At 37.8% G+C, this 19756-nt stretch overlaps 3 protein-coding genes and 1 long non-coding RNA gene across 8 annotated transcripts; 1 reads left to right on the forward strand and 3 right to left on the reverse strand.

The window, feature by feature from the left end:
• The first annotated feature begins 1076 nt into the window (after nucleotides 1–1076).
• Nucleotides 1077–11360, forward strand: mcmdc2 (minichromosome maintenance domain containing 2). 3 transcript variants are annotated; one of them, XM_041969056.1, is made up of 15 exons: nucleotides 1077–1252; nucleotides 1360–1490; nucleotides 1586–1645; nucleotides 1972–2167; nucleotides 2353–2475; nucleotides 2552–2653; nucleotides 3985–4113; nucleotides 4260–4497; nucleotides 4605–4810; nucleotides 4920–5077; nucleotides 5481–5660; nucleotides 5750–5889; nucleotides 6330–6439; nucleotides 6666–6844; nucleotides 11277–11360. In XM_041969056.1, the coding sequence occupies exons 1-14, from the start codon at nucleotides 1156–1158 to the stop codon at nucleotides 6830–6832; spliced, it is 2037 nt and encodes a 678-aa protein (XP_041824990.1). In that variant the 5' UTR covers nucleotides 1077–1155; the 3' UTR covers nucleotides 6833–6844; nucleotides 11277–11360. The 3 variants fall into 3 exon arrangements, with proteins under 3 accessions (XP_041824990.1, XP_041824989.1, XP_041824991.1); XM_041969055.1 differs by having other exon boundaries at nucleotides 6666–6864; nucleotides 11277–11347; XM_041969057.1 differs by lacking the exon at nucleotides 1586–1645 and having other exon boundaries at nucleotides 6666–6864; nucleotides 11277–11347.
• On the reverse strand, nucleotides 7147–9613 carry LOC121629349. The gene is made up of 5 exons (XR_006008363.1): nucleotides 9508–9613; nucleotides 8437–8508; nucleotides 8151–8215; nucleotides 7554–7605; nucleotides 7147–7308 (listed from the first exon to the last, which is right to left on the reverse strand). It is a non-coding gene; the product is annotated as an uncharacterized LOC121629349 (long non-coding RNA).
• Nucleotides 10435–12351, reverse strand: LOC121629348 (transcription factor 24-like). Of its 2 annotated transcripts, XM_041969059.1 has the most exons (3): nucleotides 12061–12351; nucleotides 11184–11627; nucleotides 10435–10913 (listed from the first exon to the last, which is right to left on the reverse strand). In XM_041969059.1, exons 2-3 carry the CDS (start codon nucleotides 11607–11609, stop codon nucleotides 10809–10811), a joined length of 531 nt encoding a protein of 176 aa, XP_041824993.1. In that variant the 5' UTR covers nucleotides 11610–11627; nucleotides 12061–12351; the 3' UTR covers nucleotides 10435–10808. The 2 variants fall into 2 exon arrangements, with proteins under 2 accessions (XP_041824993.1, XP_041824992.1); XM_041969058.1 differs by lacking the exon at nucleotides 12061–12351 and having other exon boundaries at nucleotides 11184–11752.
• Nucleotides 12352–13700: 1349 nt separating this feature from the next.
• On the reverse strand, nucleotides 13701–18987 carry ppp1r42 (protein phosphatase 1, regulatory subunit 42). Of its 2 annotated transcripts, XM_041968421.1 has the most exons (8): nucleotides 18891–18987; nucleotides 18558–18661; nucleotides 17859–18021; nucleotides 17603–17769; nucleotides 17360–17498; nucleotides 16459–16575; nucleotides 14739–14856; nucleotides 13701–14605 (listed from the first exon to the last, which is right to left on the reverse strand). In XM_041968421.1, the coding sequence occupies exons 3-8, from the start codon at nucleotides 17988–17990 to the stop codon at nucleotides 14466–14468; spliced, it is 813 nt and encodes a 270-aa protein (XP_041824355.1). In that variant the 5' UTR covers nucleotides 17991–18021; nucleotides 18558–18661; nucleotides 18891–18987; the 3' UTR covers nucleotides 13701–14465. The 2 variants fall into 2 exon arrangements, with proteins under 2 accessions (XP_041824355.1, XP_041824354.1); XM_041968420.1 differs by lacking the exon at nucleotides 18558–18661.
• Between the last annotated feature and the right edge of the window lie 769 nt (nucleotides 18988–19756).

The raw sequence follows: 19756 nt of genomic DNA on the forward strand, positions 1-19756 counted from the left end.
TCAGTTTGTGAGATGGTGTAGAAACAGTCACCTCATCTTGAATACAAACTAATTAAAAGAGATGATAGTTGACATCAAAAGGAACAAGAGTAAACAAAATGTCTGGTAGTGGAGGAATACAAGTACCTTGGAGTTCCACTAGACAACAAGATTAGACTAGAAATGCAACAGAGAGGCATCTACAAGTAGGGACAGAGCAGACTACTTCTACAAACTGAAATAACCACTGTCCCCAGTAGTGGATACTGCCATTGACCGTCCCCCCGGCTAGCTGAACCTGCCCATTAAAATCACTGAGTGTATGCCAGCGAAAGCTAGATCCTCTCCCAGAGAGGGGCGAGGACAGTTGCCACTCATGAACATTTAAAGGTTCAGACAGAAAAAGCCCATTCTCATTAGTGCTCACTAGAGCCACTTTTGGAATGGCTGAAATTAAGGACCAAGGCTGAATTTGGGGTAATACACGTTGAAAACAAATTTTTGGACCTCTGATACCTATATGAGATTGTTGAAAAAATGTATAATATGGGACCTTTAAGGAAGCCAAGATCTTCACGAAATGTTGCATATCTTCTATAAGTCTGTTGATGAAAGTGCAATCAGCTTAGCCGTCATATTTTGGGGCAGCAGCATCAGAGCCAGAGACTGAACAAACTGATCAAGAAGCCTGGTTCTGTATTGGGAATAAGCCACTGGAGCTGATTGTCCAGAGAAGAATGCTGCACACGCTGCTAAAAAATAATGAACAATTCTTAACATCCTTTTCAGAACACAGTGAAGAAACAGCAGTGTGTTCAGTGTGAGGCTTTGCCAAATCTAATGTAAGACAGAAAGTTACCAGAGATCATTCCTGCCAGCAGCCATTGGAACAAGACAGTACTGTTTTTAATTTTTTCTTTGAGCATGCAGTATTTTTAATTTAATTCACACACACAAACAAAACTACAGGAGCAATTCGGGGTCGAACCGGCAACCATCAGGCTAGAAGAGGAACACTGTACCCACCTAGCCGTACACACACCCACACATACACACAGTGAGGCTTACGGTCGTCATGACAACATATTGGAGTTTGCGCGGCAAAGCATCCTAGAATATTTCAGCAGTCATGGTACTTTTCAACTGATTCCAGCGGTTCATACTTCCCAATCAAACATGGCTGACAATTTGACGTTGAAAGAATCGGTTTTGGTGTATTTAGATAGAAGTGGTGGTCTTAAGAAACTTGCGGACGACTGCAAACATCTGAACGGTACTGTGTACAGTTGTGTGTTGTCTCACCTGGCCGCGAAAACCCGTGAAACCTCTGAACTACAAGTTAGTATTTTAAAGTGGTTAATTATTTCTCCACACTTCCAGACATCCAGCCATCGGCAGCCATCTACAGGTTCTGTATAAGTATTAATCCTTCTGATGTAATAGAAGTGGATCCTTTTCTGGGTCACTGTGTTCTCCATGACCCCCTCAGAGCAACACATCTGTTCCAGTCAGTAAGTGATAACTGTAAGCTAACCTAGCCTAGCTAAAATGTCATGTAGCTAAAGTTTTTTCTCAAAGCGTAACATTTCCTCATTTCTTCATTAAGGTTTGCTTCCTTGCTGTAAAGACACTTTCACTAACTGAAAAAATACATACGGAAAGCCAGGTATGAATAACCCGTCTTCAGCCTCTGGTTCCTGGCAACACTGCGTTTGAACTGACAGATCTTTTGGCAGGCATTTTGACTTCTAAAAGTAGAAAAGGGTTTGACAAGATTCCTTAGAACTCAGTTCCAATAAATGTCGCAGTGCATCATGACAGTGAACCAGTTTGTACAAAGGCAGGAGTCAGGAACTCATCCATTATGTAATTCTGGATTCCTAATGGGTGAAAATGCATTACCTGAAATAGTCATACTAGAGTTAAGATGTCTGTGCCAGACATACCTCAATCATCAGCTCTCACTGAAACATCTGTGATTTTTCTTTTGAGGTGAATGTCTTTCTGAACTTTACACACCTGCCTCCATTTCCTGAGTATGCAATGGATCTTTGTGGTTTTCCACGAGTGTGTGGCCCTATGAGACCTTTCTCCATAGAGGGCTTAGTCATTGCCATGACAAGGGTCACAAAGTACACCCAAGGAGCAAGGTTCCTCTGTAGTGATGACGAGTGCCCCTGCTCTACAGGTTTAATGCACAATACATATTTTGAATCCACTTCTAATGTTTGTTGTCTTGTAATCCTAACAATAAAAACACAACTGTCTGTATAATTTGTGTGCACAGACTACTTTTTAGCAGTCTTCATACAAATAGTATTAAGTTGGATTCACATTTAATTAAATTTCTTTTAATACATTTGCTGGCTCTAGGATTCCACCACATCCGAGTCCATGCACCTGGAGCAACAGAGTCAGCTACTGTGAGAAACAACTTTAGCTGTTTGATCTGCAGCTCCCAACTGAGAGAGGATGTGAAGTTCAGAGTTCTGGGTGGTGAGTGCCTCAGCGTGCAAGAATATTTGTGTATTATCTTATTTTATATGTGAATAAGTTTTTTTTCTTTAAACAGACAAACAGCTGGTGGAGCTGATCCACTTTAATGCACTGGATGTTTTAAAAGGCCAGCAACAAAGCCCAGCTAGATACCAGTCTGTCACCCTGTTCTTAAGAGGTGGGTCTACAGGTCTACAGGGTATACAGCAAATGTTTTCCAAATTGTCAAACATTCAATATACTGAATAATGATAACAATGATGATAGGATATAATATCTAATATTATTATAATATTTAAAATATTCTGATATAACAATTTGTTGCAATATAAATATTAGAAAATTGTTAAAATGATCTTTTAAAGACATGGGTAGCATAGTGATATTTTATTCATCATGATCATCAAGATATGAACAAGATTAATAAAAGCAAAAAATTCATTGCAATATCAACTGTTCACATCAGAGTGACCTAATCTAAAAAAAAAGAATAATAACTATAATATAAACAGTTCAAAGTATGGTTTCTCCCTAAGAAGTTCACATCCAATCGGACTTTGTGTTTTTTGGCATCTTATTTCAAATAACAGCTGCATAACACATGGAATAAATATGTTCCTATAAAATGTTTAAATCAACAACACATAATCAGTTGATCTTTCTTTGAGAAATAACCATTCTTGTCACATTACAGTTCTAGAAAAATACTTTTTACTCTTCACAAAAATAATATCCACAAAGAAATAGTTAGATTATATTCAGCATGAATTCCATTATAACATCAGGAAGCTTGATGGTATTCTGCATGACAGCTAAATGTTGCAGTTATATTTCATTGATATTTGACAATATAGTTTTACAGTTGACCCTGCTATGTGGAGCACTTGACCTTTTCTGCTTGGGTAAAAAGACCTTTAAGAACATACAGTACTGTAGATACATTTCCTCCAGTTATTTAAGTGTGTTATTTGTTTGTAAAACCAGATTCACACCCACTGTACTTCTAGCTCCAAAGAGTGTTTAGAATAGCTTATATTTACAGTCACATCAGTTGAAGACAGCCATTAATTTTCTGTGGTTTTCCAAATGAGACTCACTTTGTAACACAAATGTAGTTCAAGAAAGTTCAAATAAATAGATTTTTGTGCAGACAGCTGTGTGTAGTGTCTAGTGGTAGGATATTAAGTGTTTCTGTCCCCTCTAATAACATTATCCCATGAGTATTCCTGAGAATTTAGCAAATCTTAGCACCGGCATTAACATATTCTGTTGACCCAGTCCTGTGCAGGAACTCAATACAGCAGTTCCCGTTACTAAACATATATGTTAATAAGTGCAAGGAACACTCATTAGCCGGCTGTGTAATTCCCACACAGTGGAATCTTTGTTCTTAATGCTTCACTCTGTTTCTCTTGGCAGAGGTTGTTAGTGGCATACATGTTCCTTCAATAATCACCAGACAGCAGGGAACGACCTCTCAGAGTGTTGTTTTATTTCCCCTACTCACAGATGAGCTGTGTAACTCGATGAGAATCGGTCGACTTTACAGGGTGCTGGGCATTCCTGCGCATGTGCATCAGTGGCCTGGTATTACCTGGAGTGTAGAGGCAAATAATGTCCAACCATGGGAGCCAAAGTGTAAGACAATTAAATCTTGTGTCAAAACTACAAATATTATCTATAGGCTGATAACAGATGCAAGTTCTCACTTTTTTTTAATAGATTTAGGTGAGGTAGTGTTAGCACATTTAAACATTTATCATGTTTCACGACTCTACCTACAGACTGCCATAAAGTTAGTGCCAGATTCCTTGAGTTGTTGAATGACAAGGCCTCTTCTCCTTGGAGATTCTCTGCCATTGTAGTTCACAGCTTTGGGTTGGATGTGGCGCCTCCAGGCTTGTACAACTCACTAAAGCTGGGTTTGCTGCTCAGCTTAGTGCAGACTAAAACAGATGCAAATGATGCATTTCACAGCTTGGATCTTCTTGTTGTCACAACTGACACAGTCATAGTTGACAGGTAAAATAATGTTAAGTGAGCTAAATTACAAAAGTTGATGCATCTTAATTATATATGCTAGATATGAAACGTAAGTTTTAATTACTGTTCTTACTTCTTTGTGCTAGACTAATGGCATACAGCTTGAATTTGGCATGTCGTGGGGTCAGGCATCAGGCCTCAGGGGAGATGTTTGCCTCTCTGTCCCGGGATGAGCATGGAGCAGGTACTGCTAACATCCATGCTGGTTCTGCCTTGCTTGCCACTGGGGGTATCTGTATGTTGGGAGATCTCGGCTTTTACAGAAAGGACAAGTTGGATCACATTCAGTCAGGTATGGTACCAAAGTAGTTTATTTAGTTAAGGTTACTGCCAGCTCTTAAATAAGGATTGTGTCCATCAAATAAAATTTTCTGTTTTTTAAAAAAAAATTGTTCCCTTAGTCCTGGAGAGCCGCACAATATCTGTGTTCATCCCAGGGAAGAAGTACGGTGAGGATGCAGACCAGCAGCTTTCACTTCCCGTGCAGTGCAGCTTCTGGGCCCTCACAGACTCCTCTCAATGCTCTGCAAGGCTGGACTCTGCTGTACTGGGAACTGCAGTGAGTCCAGTTACGGTGTAGTATTTGTTTAACATGTACCAGAAATTCCAAAAGTGAATTGGGATTTTAATGAAAAATATAGTGTTTGTTAACCTTAATCTCAGTTTCACCATGTAGGTAAAAATACCTTTGTCTAGATTATGTTTGTATGTAATAAGAGATAAAACAAAAATGTTTAACAATTTAGTTTTGCTGCCTCGACAATATTACTTAAAGGCCGACCCCCAGAGAATAATCATTTAATTATAATGTAGGTAGGGAAATTGTAGACAATAAAGTAATCAGTCAAAATGTGGTTTCTAGAGTTTATTTAGGTTAGCTTATTTAATTTCTAATTTGAAAGAGGATGAGTTTGGTGGTTTTAAATACAGCAGCTGTGTTATTTTATCTCTGCCATGTGCAGGAAATGGGTCCTATACCAGTTCAGCTTACAGAACCCTTTGGCCTTGTGACGGAGTGTAGAGACAGAGTGGGAGCGCAGGCCCTGCCTGCGCAGACTGTCCACACCCTCCAGCAGGCAGTACAGCTTGGAAAATGCCAGTACCCATCTTGCAGGGAGTTTTCTACTGAAGATTATCAGGAGGTTTACAATATATAAACAGGTCATTTGCATTGCTTCTTTAATGATTCAAAATAAGCTTTCATAACAATCTTCACTATCCCATTGCACAGCTGGTAGCCCACGCTAGAGGTTTGGAAGTGGAGCTTAGCCCTGCAGCAGAAAAATTAATCCATGGTTACTACATGGCAAGCCGTCGAGCTCGAACACAAAGTCAGGGTTTCAAGATGTCCGTGGCATCTATCAAATTACTGTAAGCAATGTTGTTCTGAAAATCAGTCATAACTGTAATTTGTTGTCTTCTTGCATTGCAACTGTAGACAGTATGGAGTTGATTTTTGTGTCAAATGTAATGTCAGTGTTATCCACCAGATGGCAAGCTAACTTAAAACCTAGTCTCATGACTATTTTTCAAGGAGTTATGACAACTGTTTATAAATCTCTTCCACAGTGGTGACATTTTTATGTGGAATTAAAACTATGAAAACAAATCAGTTTTCAATAAGAAAGCAGGATGAGACGTGTAAGGTTAAGCTTCAAATTTAAAATATTTATACAGCCTGAGCCAGCTTTGATTCATCCACTTCAACCTCCATTTGTAGCAACTTCTAGTCGTTTAAAACGTGCCACCAAGTATGCAGGCAGTCATTCATACTGAATGATTCACTTTTCTTTTATGGCATTTTGTTTCAGGATCTCCTTGGCTGAGGCCCACTGCAGGTTGTGTCTCAGAACTCAAGTACTGGAGGAAGATGCTGTGATCGCTGTGCTCCTTTGTGAAAATTCAGTCACTCTCAAGCATGGCAAGTTTTATATGTTGCTCTATACGAGTTACAGCTTTTTTTTTTTTAAATCAGTCATTTATTAGTAGGTAGTATGCTTTATTAAATAAAAATACCAGAAACAAAACATTACAATTATTTGTTGTACTTTTTGTGTTCATCTGGTTATTTATTACTATCATACATTATTTAGGCTCACAGTCACAGTTGTGCATTGTTTTAAAGGGATACTGGTCTTTTCCCACAGGAGCATCTGCTCTTATTATTCCTCCCGATGCAGTGTTTCCTTGTGATGTGGGAGATGTGGATGGTTTGCACAGGAGAGACAAAGCCCTTGATGAGCTGCACCAGAATATCTTACGTTTCATCTATACTTATGCACCTGGAGCAGATGCATACATTACAGAGGAGTAAAATCTCTAAAAGGTTAAAAAAAAAAAAAAAAGGTAGGCAGCACATTGCTCATTTCATGCCATCCCAAGTGTCAATTACTTTCACAACCCCAGGGAGAAATTGTATATGAAATATGTAATCCCATAAAGTCATAAAAATGGACTTTGAAGTAGTGATAATAAAAATGTTTTAATGTGTACATTTATCACATTTTCTGATGTGCTTCTTAGTAATGCATTGGATCAACACCAAATCACTTTAAGAAAAGATTCTAATTATTTATCTGTAAGCCTCCCCCCTTAAAAAAACAAAAAAAAAAACACATTCAACACATTTGAGGATGCAATCTTTATTACAGAAAAATTATGCAGTTATAATTCCTATATTGAAATTTGCAATGACATGTCAGCAGCTGTAGTGTCAATGGACAGGAGCAAGGAGCTGGGTTTAGTACTTACCTTTTAAATGAGATCTGACCATTCAGCTGACTTCATAACCTTGCCAATATGAAATAGAGTATTAAAAAAATACAATTAAAAAGTGTAAATACTTAAACTTCCACAGACATGTATATAAAATTTTAGTTCAGTTAGTCACATTTTCAGCAACCCATTTTGGTCTGATGGGTAAACGGCAAAAAAAGTGAACTCATCATTTAAACTTCAATAAAAAGCTAATGACATGAGCAAGTCAACTGGATCCAAAATGCTGAGTACATTAGGTTACAACAACTTTTACTTACCAGAGATGAGATTAATCAGAGATGTAGGCCAGATATTGCCACCGTAGCTTTCCTGCAGAAAAGTGATTATTTTAGATACTGTGATTTTATCCACATCATAAAAAAAGTAGCAGGGCAATATCATTTTTAATGTTTGTATGTGAAACCTTTGTTAAAGTAAATAAAATCATTGGGAGGACTATCAGAGCAAATTCATACATATGAAGGTTGCAGCTGGTAATTCAGTAGTCACATTTCACCACTATGTTGTCTGATGGGTAAACGGCAAAAAGGTGAACTCATCACTATTCCAGCTGCATACACTGCTACTGCTCAACACTAAGAAAAACAGGCCCTAACAAAACAAGTCAGCTCTGTCACAAAGTAAAACTTAAAAAAAAACTAATGTGAATAATTTTACTACTTGCCAAGTGTCTCTCAAAGAAACATTAAGTTTTGCTACAGAGCGAAATATACGTTTTTGAAACGCATTTATTTATTTTCATATAGGTCACTCAGTGTCACCACATACAGTATCTGGTGGGTAAAGTGAAAATGTGTATGTTCTCCAAGCAGTATACACATAACAGCACAAAAGGAAGGACTGAAATCACTCACCTTTTCTCAGGACAGCCGATAAAGGATCACATTTCAAGAGCATCTTTGAGACCACAGCTTGACAGCTAAATCAGATAAAAGTATAAAGGACAGTAATTAATTTTATATAAAATAAAGATCAAAAGGCAGCTATTTAAACCAGATTCTCTATTGTAAGTTGTGCTTAGTGTTATGCTGGCATTTCAGTTAGTCACAGGTTCACCATCTTATGGTCTGATGGGTAAACGGCAAAAAGTGAACTCATCACTATTCCAGCAAAACGACTGTAAAATACTGCTCCACTCACCTTTCAGAGCCACACAATGAAGACACTGGACATCTGCATTTGCAGAGGTGGCATGGTATCTGAAAAAAGGGACTGAGGACACACAAAAACAACCTTAAATTTAGGTCTTTACTTGGAACAGAAATGCCCCCTCCCGGTCTTGTAAGATCAGTGTACGTGTCACTCCAGATTTTCTATATCATACAAATAATTGCTCTCAGGGGTGATGTGCTATTGATTTCTAGCTTGGGTGAATAAAATGTGCTGAATGAATAGCCAATATAGCGAGGACAGATGACTGATCACTTGAAGGTCAAAGGGTATAGCTTGACACAGCTCGGGAGTATGGCTAGCATTGTAGGTCTGAGGACAGGTTCAACAGCAGGTCACAACCTCTGCCATGACCTTACGTCCTCTGTGGGGATCATAGTGGCTTTCTCTGGTCAAATTATGGGAGAGGGGCAATTCTCTGACCAGCAACTCTTCTCTTGACCCTTGGTCAAAACCACATATAGACAACGCTACATGAACCCGAATGACACTGAGGGCGTTTTTCCCTCTTCAACTGTCTAAACGAATGATTTATTGCTGTACTTTAGGGATAAGACCTGCCTATACCAGGACATGGTGGCCTGTGTGCTAGTAGGGTAATAGTTTCTATTCATTTACAAACGCCGTTTGTTTTTCGCAACATATACATATATATTTCTGCACGACTTCTGATAAATTGGCTTAAAGTTTTCACCGAATAGAGGTAGTTTTTATTAAAAGATAAACATAACATAACCACCGTAGGCTACTTACTTCAACCCATATGTTAATTTATTATACCGCAGTGCCCTATCGAAATGCCAGTTTCCAATCTGTTAAATATATAAAACCAAACGAGGCGCTCCGCCTTAGTATTTTGCATAGTTAAAACATAGCTTGGAGAAAACTGTTAGCTATACTCATGTAACCACGTGGCTGAGATGCTAACTAGCTCTCGGCTAACAAGGCATTACAGAACTAAACTTAATGAGGGAAAACAAAGGGCCCAGTTGCTGCACTTTAAACTATTAAAACACATATAATGATTTCAAAAATGCTTACCTATGCAGCGACTCACAAGGAAGTCAAAGTAAGCAGTAATAGGTGGCGAGTCTGCTCGCCATGACCGTCTTGGAGCAAAGAACGAACGTTTCCGGTCTGATATCCCTTCTCTGCGCAAAGCTGCGCAGAGAAGCTGCGCATATGCACTGCAGCATATGAGATCCACCCATAGACTAAAAGATGGTCCACCATTGATCCCCATCACACTTCGTAATATTGAAAGTAATCCCTCTAATTGATACTACACAAAAATATTGACTATTATATTAATTATTATTATATTTCCAGTACCTTTAATAACCTTCCTGAAATTTTGTCTTTCTTCTTATGTTATAATTTGCCTATAGTTTCAATAAAGACTATGTGAACAAATTATCCTACACCTGAAAATCACACTGTTCAGTCCAGCAACCTCAATCGAATTAAGAACTACTGCAACAGGCTGAAATTTCGTTTCCATTTCAGTGTTTAGCAAATGTTACGAATAAGTGCCCAATATTGGCCGTTTTTATTTTTTAAAATTTGTTGTAATATTATTTAATTAAACCATAAACCACGTATAATATACATAATCCTTATAGTCTTTGCTTTTATCTATTTTTATCATTTTGCTATCATTTTTACTCTAGCAAACATGTTTCAATAAAAACTGACATAGGCCAATGAAACAACAACAACAATAATAATAATAATAATAATAATAATAATAATCATCATCATAATAATCATAATAATAAGTGGCTAATCATTTTAACGTATTTATTTTCTCTGAACCCCTGAAAAAGATTATCTTTAATACTATTTCGTTAAAAACTGTTGGAGACGTGTCTTTTTTCACTGTCAAGTAATTTATTCACAAACATTTACAACCATGCATGTAAAAAGAAGGAACATGAGATGAAGAGCCTCCATTGTCGACTCTCTGACAGACCACTTCACATGACAGATGTTAAGTTATTCACACATGCATTTAGTGCAAATGTCTCAAGTCAAAGTGCACGCTCAAGCATGACGGGCTCGTTACCCCACTGAATTTCTGCAAATATCATACCTGGGACATGTGTGGAACTGCACAATGCAAACAGGACAAAATAACAACAGAGAAACATTAAGCATGCTTTTTTTTTTGTAAAATTAAGACAATAGAATTCAGGTAATATATTAATTTACAATGTATTTTTTATTGGTATGGTCTTAACTGACAGTTATATTTGCGAATTGTTTTGCAATCATAAGGTAAATGCTGCTGCTCCTGAATGAAAGCATGGACTCATGCAGATATACAGCCTGCCATAAGTATGTTACTGGGAGGTGGACGACGATGGGCCTTGGTTCTCTGATTCTGAAGGATTGTTCAGGAACTGTCCGCTTGCTCCGACGTACAATCTGGATCGCATTGGCCATTTCTGCAAAAATATTTTAATGTATTAATTTGACCTATTTAAAAGACCCAAAGACCTTAAACAATTATTGATTTGAAAATTAACTACATAAACATTAAATATGGAAAAGTTATCCTTTTTTTCTTTGTAATGCAGCGAAACATTTTACCACTACAGAATCAGTCAAAATAAATTTACAGTAAATAATTAACATCTGAAAACAAAATTATTATTATTATTATTATTATTATTATTATTATTATTATTATTATTATTATTATTATTATTACCGACCTTTACTGGGTGCAGGTAGCCTTCACCTTTCAATGAGTGTAACGCCTCTGTTTGTTTTGTGCTCTCTCCCTCCTCGGAGCCTTCCTCTTGTAGTGTTCGAGTTAAATGGGCAATATAGGTGGTGGCCAGTATCAACACGTCGAGTTTGGACAGCTTGGTATCCGGCGGCACTGAAGGCAAAGTCCTTTGGAGTTCCAGGAAAGCATTTCTCAGGGTTTGCACGCGGCTCCTCTCCCGCGCTGCGTTAGCTGCTGCCGGGCGTCCTCTTCCGCCGAGCCCGCCGGTTTGAAGCACCCTGGCCCGGTGTAGCTCGCGGCGACCACCGTCCGGACTGGGACTGGAGCTCGGACTGGAAGCTGGGCTGTCATCCACCACAGTCCCGGAACAATTACCGCTGTCCATTCGAAGCGTCTGACTTCCAACCATAGGGATGTGCTTACAAACCTGAGGATTTAATTAATAAATATGTCCTAAATTAAATAGGCTAGTTAAAACTGCCCAGAATGTTGTAAGTGTAATTTTTTAAGCTCAAGTTACGGCTTGGATTATTTATTGTGGGACTCTGCTATTCTTTTTTAATGTAACTTTTAACTAGTTTACATTAATAAAGTTCTGCTGTGTTTACATCATTTCTGTGGTTTGTAGTTCTTTATTGAAATGATATCCTCCCAATGCAAAACATCAGTACAAAAAAGATTTCAAATCCTGAGCTTATCCACTAAGAAATAAAAGCATTCAAACGAAACAGACAGCTGTTCACAGCAGCACTGACGTCCCAATTTGAACTTGCTCAGTTGCACTTCAGAAGCAAATAAGTCCTAGCCATGTCTTTTGTCAGCTAGATTATGTTTAACTGGTGTTCTGATAAAGAGTTTACCTCTAATATTCCTCCAAGGCGTAGTTTTAAAAAACGACATGAAGCCAATCCAAAGAGTTCTTGTTTGGGTGGAGAATTTGCTCTTCACTGGTCCCAGTTCACGTCCAGCGTATCCTTGTGTGTCTGCAGTAACGATGCGCTGCAGCCCCTCTACGCGCTACGGGTCCAACTCCTCACCTGTGTACGTGTGAGTCCTGGGAGCTCTTAATTTATTGGAACCACAAAGTGGCAGACAAGTATTTCACTCCGACGTAATTAATCATTCGCCCCATAACAGTCGCTTACAGCCGAGAAGACTGCTCTTTCCCCAACTCTAACTTATTTCTGTCTGAGGGCAGCAGAGGCTCGTTTTCAACGCCAGAGGCAGGACTCTCTTTTGCGTTAATTCCGATGGACACATCCCTCTCTAATTGGCTGCGAACCTGACACTGCAGTCTACTTTCTGTACGAGCCTATCAAAAAGTAACAACGGGAAGAAACTGAGTCAAAATGACCCCCCAAAAAGAGCTAATCGTGGTGAAAAATAAAGGCAGGTAAATGGCTATTTGCAGCAGACCATGGAAGCAAACTGACATGTGTAAGATGATATGCAAAACATTTGACGAATTGCCAGGGTATGTTGAATTGCAAGCTCAATGGAACAGCTAATAAATAAACTCGAGCGCTGCAATCAACAGGCAGGCATTTAGGAAATTCTTGCGAGACTCATAAATTAATCACTCTGATTTTTCAGGGCTCCAAACGGAGATGTCGGCGAATTAATGAAAGGAATTATTCATAATATGTAGCTATCCTCGGACTGTTCTCAATAAACACTGTTTTTATAAGGATGGAGTAACAGTATTGCTCCGGGCAACTAATTACAAGGCCAAGTTAAAGAAGGTTAAGTAAGCTTGTTCCTTTGATTATCCCGCATCTTTCGGGGTTTACACACCCGCGTGGCTCCTGAAAACTCATTCAAACACCAAGTAACAAAACTGACAATAAATACATCCATGCTGTTTCTGCATTTTGCTGCAAAAAAAGGGCCTGATCATTTATCACCATTGTTTGAATAGAAGCATATGCTGTTAGTGTTGGGTAATGTAAAGCCTTGTAATAATAGGGCAGAGTGATCATTTAGATTGTGCCACTCTGCATCTTGCAGCATACTTATTTTCCTCAGCGCATTTAGAAGAAAAATGACATACATCATAGAAAATGTAACACTCTGCAAAAAAAGGTTGCAGATTATACAGATGATTTATTTCTACAGAAATAAAAAATCTAATCAGAGATAAATCAGCTGTGAAAATGAGGGAAAGACATGTTGTTTTACTCATTACTTTCTCAGACTATTAATTCAGTTTAGGAGCTTGTTAAAATCAAATCCTTAGAGAATAAGCTGACAAATTAAACATATATAGATCTTCTAGCACCGTAATCATATTAAGATAACCTCAGCAGCCTTGGACATCACAACTAATTGATAGCAGTATGTCCTGGTGGACAAGTTACAAGCTTTGTTAGTCCTGGGCTGATTTGATGCAAACAGATTTCAGCAGGCAGAAAGTTTGTTTTAAGTATCCATATGACGGCTAATAATTGATGAGACTTGGCTGAATTTATTCATTAGAATTTTACATTGTAGTGTCAAACAAGATAATAAAGAGGGAAAAAAGGAGTGTGCAAGAAAGCATCCACACCAATAAAGCTTTAACTCTAAATGCTTTTTCCCTAATGATAAATAAACAAGACAGCATAACATAATTCTCATGTACAATGAACAGACCAAAGAACATAATCAAGATAATCAAAAGGACAATAAATATATATAAAACTGATCAAATCAATCAATTTTATTTCCAGACTTTGTGGAGAAATATAAAAAGAAATAGGATGTGGGATAACTTTCAGCTTATTAGGAGCTATTATCACTCATAACTGGCAAATTTGATCATGTAGCATAACAAATCTTTTGGGAAGCTAGATGCAAAGTTACAGATATTTTTTAATTCTCACTTTTTAATGACTTTATTAAGAAAGTAGAAGTAGGTGCACACTTTGTTAAACTGTGATACTGGACGTGAGACACGGCTGTGGTTCTGTGTCTGCATATTTGGGCAGCTGATGTGACCAGGATGTGGAAGCTGTGTAGAAGTCATTTGGAACATAAACAAAGCCAGGTCCATATGAGAAATTCAAATCAAATTTACAGAGAATAAAGCAAAGAATGGCAAATGTTCATCTTGGAGTTATTTGTGATTTCTTCTTTACTGAAAGATGACTACATGGATTAAAAAAGGAAGGAACGTCTTAAAATTGTGGCTGTACAAAAATAGTATAAGAAATTTAAATGTAGCAAAACCCCAGTATTGTAGACAAAGATAAAATAATAGAATCATTAAAATGTAAAATTAATTGACTTATTTGTTAAAAGTTTTGGTGATCAGTGCTGCAGGCAGCATTTGTTTGTTCCTCTTCTTCTTCTTCGCCTCTTTGGATATTTTCCAGTTATTAAGGAACTGCCTGGTTATCTCATTAATATCTCTTCCATCAAGACACTCTGAAAATAAAGAATTTAACAAAGAAAAATGAAAACACACATAAAAATGTCTCTTTAAAAATCTGTAAGTGCAATTTAAAATATAAACCTGTTAAGGCAAAGCATTACAGTATAAAAGTTAATAAGGCTTTACCGAGGTTTTTGCACACAATTATCATGTGGTCTCGGTACTTTGGTTTCTTACACACAGGATTTCCACTCAAATCCATTTGAAGAAGCTGCGGCCAGAGACTGAACACATTCTCCAACTCCTGCAAATACATAGAAAAGGAGAAACATCACCTTTAATCTGTTGTTGTTTAACTGCTACTGATGTAAAATACAGTATTGTGTTGCTAATGTTCTCTGTAACTAAACATGAAATAACCAACTTCAGTATGAACAAGCAGGATGCACATTCACAATTTAATCACAAATCAGACACAAACACAAGAAAAACCTTCAAAGACATGGCTTAAGTGAAAGTTAATGTGAAGTACAAGGGCCAATAGAAGGCGCATAAACAACACATCAGTCTGTTTTAATAAACAGTGTCGCCGGTGTCATGTAACTACAAGTTTTCTCCTGGGGCTCCTCCAGCGAGTTGCCTGGAGTTGTATGTTTATCTAAAGGCACATTAATCCAAGCCTGGAAATATGAATACTCTCTGGACACGCTCTGATTGTTCATTGCCTTCCTGTCTTGGCCAAAGCGCTTCCACTTTTCCAGCTCGAGCTGCAATCAGTTCAGAGGGGACCCCTGAGCACCACGCGCTCCCAGGCTTTGATAAATGATCGTGTCAGGGCCGTCACTCAGAAGGCCCTCACTGAAGAGGAGCCCAGCGCCAAATTGCCCCCCACGCGGGGGAGTGGAGAGCAGCAGGGGCTGGATGCTCGATGAGCTTGGCTGGCTTTCTCACTTGGACTAATGATGGGCCAGTTATGAACCTGTATTTGACCAGAGCTTCGATTCCTCTGTCCTCTCTGCCCTGCGCACAGCTAACAGCCTCTGAAGATGCTCCCCATTTGTCACCCTGGCTGACTGCCTGTCATAATCTATTTTAAAAATCCATATTGTTTCCTCTGGATTCTGACCAAATGGTGCAGAAGAAGGAATTGATCCTTCAGAGAGCTGTCTTTGCTGAATCAATTGTGGCAGACGGGTTGTATAAATTAAAGGGAGATATCTGCTAAAAATGACACATGTACAACAATTACCTGCATCAACCATCTCAAAGGAAAATCATTTGTGTTAAAGAGGGAGGAACTGCAAAGGAGTCAATGATGAAGTGTTTCAAACTGGACGTAAATAAAGCCATCACTCATTTTAGTTCATAAATCAATTTAAACAGGAAAATTTCTGCCTTCACCATCAACTTAAATAAGGAGGTTAGTGAGGATAAATCTAATCTTTGAAACAGATGAATCTTCCATTAAGTGTTACACTGCTGGTTTAGGATATCAAACAGATGATTCTGAGACAGAGAGGAAAACCCAGCCTTCTAAGGAGAGAGAGAAACTTGTGCTTGTTTAAAACTGTCAGTGGAAAAGTCTCAGGGGTATGGCTCGCTGATTTGTTGAATAATTCTGACCCCGTGCGCGTCATGTAGACTGGGAACCTCTGGCAGGATTTGCAGGATTTGGTTCTTTACAACCCTGCTCTCCATATCATTTCACACACCACTGCAGAAAGCCACAGAACAATGTTAATGTAAAGCCAACCGGCTAATGGATGGCATGTTGTTTTTAATATGCCATGTCATGCATACTTCCTATGATGTGGTAGTATTTACTGTGACCACACAGTAGACACAATAGTCAGTTTCTTGAATGGAGTATTTAAAGTATTTTTGTCTTAAATGAAGACATGCCTACCTCAATATTGTGCAATTTATTATCGGCAGCAGAAAAATGTTGAAGTTCTTTCAGTCCTGACAGGTCGTTGATATCATCAATGTTGTTGTTATTAATATTCAGGACACAAAGAGATTCCTGTGCAAATAATTCATATAAATGAAAAAAGAGAAGTTCATGTTACAGTCAGTCATCACAGAATATTACAAATATGATAAAAGACACATGTTTTCATGGTGAAATTCAACAAATGCTAGACCTCATGGTTATTCATATTTCTGATATAAAAACAAAGCTAATCAACATGATTTTATCTATACAGTCATATCTGGCAGAGCTTTCCTTTATGATAACTTCTTAAAGAAAGCATATGTATCAACAATTTATAGATGTTTGCTTGTAATCCAGTTAAATTACACATCTGAATGTGAAGCACTGGGAAAACACATCCTAATCATTCTGGTGTATGGCACGGTGCTGGTGGTAAATATGCATGTGGGGCTTTAAGTACTATAATGGTACATTTACAAAAAAGCTGGAAATCTTTAAATTTGCACAGCAATTTATTTAATTTATTCAAATAAACATGGAGCTGAAGCTTTTGGTGTGTTTACCCATAGACTAGTCAGTAAACAAAGTAAACAGACCAAACTGATTTGTCAGACCACAGAAAGCAACAGAGGTCTCTTTGATGTCATCAAACCCTGCACAATACGGCTTTTACATTAATCATACATGTCAGCTAGTACGCCACACACATCTTTGTTTGAGAAAATAGAAAAATAGGCTTTTCTTTGAGTTTTTGGCCTCTTAAAATCACATCGTAAATAAATGAATGAAGGTCAAATTGCTCAGGTGTGTGGAAGGTTATTATTTTATTTTGCTATTTCTATACTGAACAGTGTGAAAATATAGGTCATACTGTGAGTGAGAGGAGAGTCCTGGAGTCAAAGCACAACTTCTCTCCTGGTGGCAACCTTTGATTCTCCAGATGAAGTTCCTTGAGCTCATGGAGCTGCTCCAAACCCTCCACCATTGCAATCCTGTTTCCACCCAAGAACCTACAAAGCAAAAAAAACAAAAAACAAAACACAAAAACATTCACATTTACCTCAAACATCAAAACATTAACACAGCACAAGATTGCTTAAAGTGGTTTACTTACAGTTTGGAGAGTTTCTGCAAGTTGTACAGATTTTCTATATGAGTAATGTTGTTCCATTGCAAGTACAGATGGGTGATGTTGGAGGCAAAGCCAAGGTTGGAAATTTCTGTGATTTGATTATCAAGCAGGTATAGAACAGCAAGTTTTCTGCACATGGAAATATCTCCCTAGAAATTAAGATTAAAATTGATTTTATTAACAAGAGTAGTGAGAAACAAACATAATTAAAACATTACTAATGCCACTGGTTACTTACAATACTTTCAATATTACTGCTGGAAAAGTGGAGGTGGGTAAGGGTCTTGAGGTACTGTGTTAAAGAGATGCCCTTTTTCTTTTTGAAGTGCTTTCTAGATTTAGAAATCAGATCTACAGTCAGCTGTACCATGATAGTTAATCACAGAGTTTTCTTGAGTTGTCTGAAAGAACGAAAACAAACATATTCACTGTGATATCATGAAGACGAATGACTAAACAGTTATTTGCTAAAGCTTAATTACTTCTATGTTTACATTCACAAATGAATCAAAACAAAATGGATTCAAAATAAAAAATAATTAACAGCTGTCAGTGTGAATAGCCACTGACAGCCCAAGGTCCACAAAGTCAGGGAGGCTGTAGACTTATCCAGGAAATATATGTATTCCAGAAAGAGACTATTTAAAAACCACAAACAGAATATATATATATATATATATATATATATATATATATACATTAAAAATCCTGAACGACACACTGTTATTTACATAATGTTTGTTGTTTTTCATGTGTGTGTTTCTTTGATGGAATGTAAGTCCGGTGTAGTATGTAGGGAGTATTTTAAACGTTTGTGCCCAGAAGCCCGTTTCCTCTACATATCATGCCGAGGGTAAGTTACGAGAGAGAAGAGACACTGATCAATAAACTTTTGCAGAAATACGGACAGAAGCAATGGCTAACTTAACTCATACACCCTTGGCCCTCTGGTTTCCAGGGACGTGAGGAAAGCAGTTTATCACTGTCAGATGAAGTGCGACACTTATGGCTGACTGGTTGCACTACATTTGGGATGCACGGCTGTTAATTCAGAGAACCAAAGAAAGTTGACAATAGGGCCCAGAGAATTAAAAAAAAAAGTTAATTGCGGTGCATATGCATATTACAAAAGGCGCACAAATTACCTTGATTGTGTATACACAGTTCACACCTAGCCTACCTTTTTGCTGTCATAACACTACCATTTAGCATGGAGTTTCTCCTTGAAGAAATTTGGTGATGTTTTAAGATATTAAATATTTTATCCTACCCTTTGGTATCAACAGCGAGTTCTAAGACAGCAGCAAACCAGTTTTAACCAAGCGGTGAAGGGAAATGTTCGCTGGGTTTTGTTTGAGCTTGTGAAGAGGTCGCTATGGAAACCACGGAAGCGCGTCAGTCACTGGCTCTCATGGGAAACTGAATTTGGTAAAACACTGACAAAGCGGAAGCTAGTAATCCAATCAAAAAGAAAAGGAAAACAAATTATATTATGAGAAATTGTAAGATATAAATTTATGGTTTGACAAGATGGAGTTACAAATTGTTACATTGTTCAAGTAAAGTGGGAAACATGGTAGCTATATTTTAAAATGTATATTAAAATTTTAAAAATTAAGTCTGCATTGGATCATTTTCACACATTTTCCTTAATCTCTTCCAACGTAATTTGTAACTTTATGCTGTTAATACTGACTTTCCACATTAGTAATTATCTTGCTACAACATACGAAGTCAGGAACCCACCACTTCCAGTGACCCCTGAATTGTTAGTCCATATTATGTCACGACCTGGGTTTCCTGAAAGAGAGTGATTTTCCACCACTTATGCAGGACCACATGGTGGAGAGGAAGCATAGTACCTCTATATTTTTGAGCTGGGTTCAACCTCTTCACACAGGGCACCACACTTGTGGGCCCTTCTTTTTGCTGGGCTTGTCTGTGTCAAAAAGTCACTCATAGCGAATACATCTAAACAATCTGTTAATTTCACATCAATCTGTGCTTTATCTCTCATGTGCTCAGTCTTTGCATTAATGGTAACATACTTTGAGTAAGAAAGCTGATAAATGTTGTGCAGATGGTTAAAAAAGATTTAAAAAATCCCTTTTTTAAATCAAGTATATATATATATAT

Source organism: Melanotaenia boesemani, chromosome 18, assembly GCF_017639745.1.
Source record: "Melanotaenia boesemani isolate fMelBoe1 chromosome 18, fMelBoe1.pri, whole genome shotgun sequence".
Taxonomy (NCBI): Eukaryota; Metazoa; Chordata; class Actinopteri; order Atheriniformes; family Melanotaeniidae; genus Melanotaenia; species Melanotaenia boesemani.